Raw genomic sequence first — 3,326 nt, 5'->3', positions numbered from 1 at the left:
GTGAGTGTGTGTGCGTGAGTGAGTGTGTGTGCGTGAGTGAGTGTGTGTGTGTGTGTGTGCGTGAGTGTTTGTTTGTGTGTGTGTGTGTGTGTGTTCAGAGAGGCTGTGGTTATTCCGGGAACAGACTCCAGTCTCTCTCTATGGAAATATGAAACCAGTCTGTGACATTTTAGAAGCCACTTCCTCCTCAGAACGCTCTGTGTTTGGAGCTGCGCGTGTCGGGAGTTTTATATTTATCCGTGAGGCTGTGAGTCCTAATAAGGCCTGGGCTGGTCCATTTACACTCAGCTGTGGCCGTGTTGTGTAAAAACACCTGCACAAGCTGAAGAAAAACCCAGCGTCGCTGTAATGCTGGTGATCTAGTGCCTGTCATTTGTGCATCCTTTCATCCTCACAGCCTTTTCTGAGGTTTGCTTTCAGGAAAAGAGAAAGAAAATGCTTTTCTGTCCAACTTTTATTTTGCAAGAAATGTAGTAAGTAGATATTGACCGATACTGTTTATTCATAGCTGATTTTTAAGTGTTCTATAGACAATAAAAATACAAATATATATTTATAAATTATAATAATTTAATTGAATATAAATATAAATTATATATATATATATAGAGAGAGAGAGAGAGAGAGAGAGAGAGAAATTATTTAATAAAATTACATTATAATTAAATAATTTATTTCTATTATTTATGCTTATATTTTTTATTTATGCTTATATTTTAAATTTTAATGTTACATTTTTATTAGTTAATTGATACTTTTAAATTATTTATATTTTTCTTATGACACAATGATAATTATTATTATACTTCAGTAATAAAGGAATTATTAATAGTAATAATTTAGATTAAAATGCTATATATATATATATATAAATTAATTATTTTTTACTCCCTGCCTTTTAAATGTATTTACATTTTTTATTTAAATAAAAAAATTTAAAAACGTAAGTTAATTTTTCATTTTTTCTTTAAAATGTATTTAAATGTTTAATTTAAATTTGTATTTTTAATAACTTTTTTATTTCTACTTTGACACAATGACACCTCAGCAACAGAAGAATGTGTTACGAATATATTAATAGTAATAATTTAAATGTATATATGTATATATATATATTATTTGTAATAAACTGCTTTTAAAATATATTTAAATGTTTAACTTAAATTTTTATTTTTAATTACTGCATTTAAATTGTTACTTTTATTTCTAAAATAGAAACGATGATAGTTATTATTATACTTCAGCAATAAAATAATGTGCGTTATGAATATTTTAATACTAATAATTTAGAATAAAATGCCATGTGTTAAGCATTTCTGTAACACGTCTCGCCTGAGAATTAACGGCTGTTATGTCAAACGTTTTGGGAGTTATTCTAATCAAGCAATGTAACATATACTAGTTACCAGTCAGGATTTCACTTTTGTGTGTTCAGTGCATGTTAGCTGGAGCTTCAGTCATTTGAGCCTTGTTAAATTACTGTAATGTGCAAGCGTCCCAGACCTCCCTCCACACTTAACTAGTCTCCTCTCCTGTGTAATCAGACATGCCCAGACACAATATGGAAACACAGAGGAGTCAATGGGATCCGCTCATGAGATCGCCGTGGATTGTGAGAGTGGAGCCAGACACCGAAAGCAGCAGCACAGAGACCGAACGGGTAAATACACGTTTTCCTTTCAGAACCAGTCCCTCGGATCAGCCGCACTCATCTCTCGTTCTGTGCTTAACCAGCATCGAGTCAAACAGGGAGGCGGAGTCTCACTGACATCACCGTCGATGCTGCTGCAGCAGCGAATCACGGAGCTCGACCAGCAGAGGGAGGAGCTAAAGATTGAGGTGAGTTTCCTTAACGAACACGAAACAAGACTAAGGCACTCCTCTTCACGCGTTTTGTTTGAACAACGCCCCTTAGCTGTTATAAATTCACTGTAAACCATGGCTTCTTGGGGCTTATTGCTTGAAAGTGCAATACGTCTGATGTAATTTCTCAGTCACGATCAGTAATCATAATTTTGAGCAAAATAATTGTGATTATCAGTTTAACCACAATGCAGTGTGACTACAATGTGATTGACTAAAACTCCCAGGAGAGGTTGATTAACTATGATGAAATGTGCTGTGTGCAGCTGCAGCTGGAGGTGGCGCTGCTGCGCGGCGAGCTGCAGGCCGAGGAGGAGTGTCTGCGCAGGCACACAGAGCAGCTGCAGGTGCTGCAGGAGAAGGACAGGCAGCGCAGGAGCCGGCAGCGGGCCAGCAGACAGAAGGTCTGGATTTCATCGGTTTGTGATGTGTCATCAGAAGGGGTGTGACGGTGCACAAACATGACGGTTCAGTACAGCAGGGGGAAAAAACTAAACATAAAATTGCTTTTTTTAATATTAAACAGTGGATTACTGAACATATTGCTCTTTAAAAAAACATTTTTTTTAATTACAATAAAAATTTTCTTAGGGATAAAAATCTACCTCGGATTCTAGTCAAGTCACCTTTATTTTTATAGCGCTTTTAACAATACAGATTGGGTCAAAGTAGCTTTACAGCATTAATTAGGAAAATAGTGTGTCAATAATGCAAAATGACAATAGTAAATAATACATTTTCAGTTAAAGGCAGGTCATCATTGAATTCAGTGATGTCGTCATCCAGCTCAGTTCAGTTTAAATAGTATCTGTGCAATCAAGTCGACGATATCGCTGGATATTAAGTGTCCCCAACTAAGAAAGCCAGAGGAACCAAAACTCCATCGGGGACAGAATGGAGAAAAAACCTTGGGAGAAACCAGGCTCAGTCGGGGGACAGTTCTTCTCTGACCAGACAAAACCAGCAGTTCAATTCCAGGCTGCAGCAAAGTTAGATTGTGCAGAGGACTCATCTGGTTCCTGTGGTCTTGTCCTGGTGGCCGTCTAGGAGACAAGATCTTCACTGGGGATCTGTCTCTGGGGCTCATCTAGTTGTCCTGGTCTCCGCTGACATTCAGGGCTGTAGAGGTCATCTCTAGGTGCTGATCCACCATCTGGTCTGGATACGTACTGGATCTGGAGGCTACGGTGACCTCGGAATAAGAAAGAAACAGACTAATATTAGCGTAGATGCCATTCTTCTAGTGATGTAGCAAGTACATCGGGTGTTATGGGAAGTGTTCCCGGTTCCGGTTAACGTAATTAATGCAGCCTAAAAATCCTTTAATGGATTTGAATATTAGAAATGTGTTAGTGTGTTATTTGTAAGCCAGGTTAAAGAGATGGGTCTTTAATCTAGATTTAAACTGACAGAGTGTGTCTGCCTCCCGAACAATGTTAGGTAGGTTATTCCAGAGTTTGGGC

General features: G+C 37.6%; 1 protein-coding gene across 2 annotated transcripts in view; it reads left to right on the top strand.

The window, feature by feature from the left end:
• Positions 1-1,444: 1,444 nt before the first annotated feature.
• LOC107572888 (pleckstrin homology-like domain family B member 3) overlaps positions 1,445-3,326 on the top strand; it is an 8,784-nt gene continuing 6,902 nt past the window's right edge. The window contains exons 1-3 of one of the 2 annotated variants that reach the window (XM_016259315.1): positions 1,445-1,660; positions 1,735-1,839; positions 2,130-2,267. In XM_016259315.1, the coding sequence (XP_016114801.1) occupies positions 1,547-1,660; positions 1,735-1,839; positions 2,130-2,267 (357 nt within the window). In that variant the 5' untranslated portion in view covers positions 1,445-1,546. The remainder of the gene's footprint in view (positions 1,661-1,734; positions 1,840-2,129; positions 2,268-3,326) is intronic. The other variant, XM_016259314.1, reaches the window with a different exon arrangement.

This window comes from Sinocyclocheilus grahami, unplaced genomic scaffold, assembly GCF_001515645.1.
Source record: "Sinocyclocheilus grahami isolate Dianchi unplaced genomic scaffold, SAMN03320097.WGS_v1.1 scaffold1829.1, whole genome shotgun sequence".
NCBI classification, from domain to species: domain Eukaryota; kingdom Metazoa; phylum Chordata; class Actinopteri; order Cypriniformes; family Cyprinidae; genus Sinocyclocheilus; species Sinocyclocheilus grahami.
This window is presented reverse-complemented; position numbering and strand designations above follow the sequence as displayed.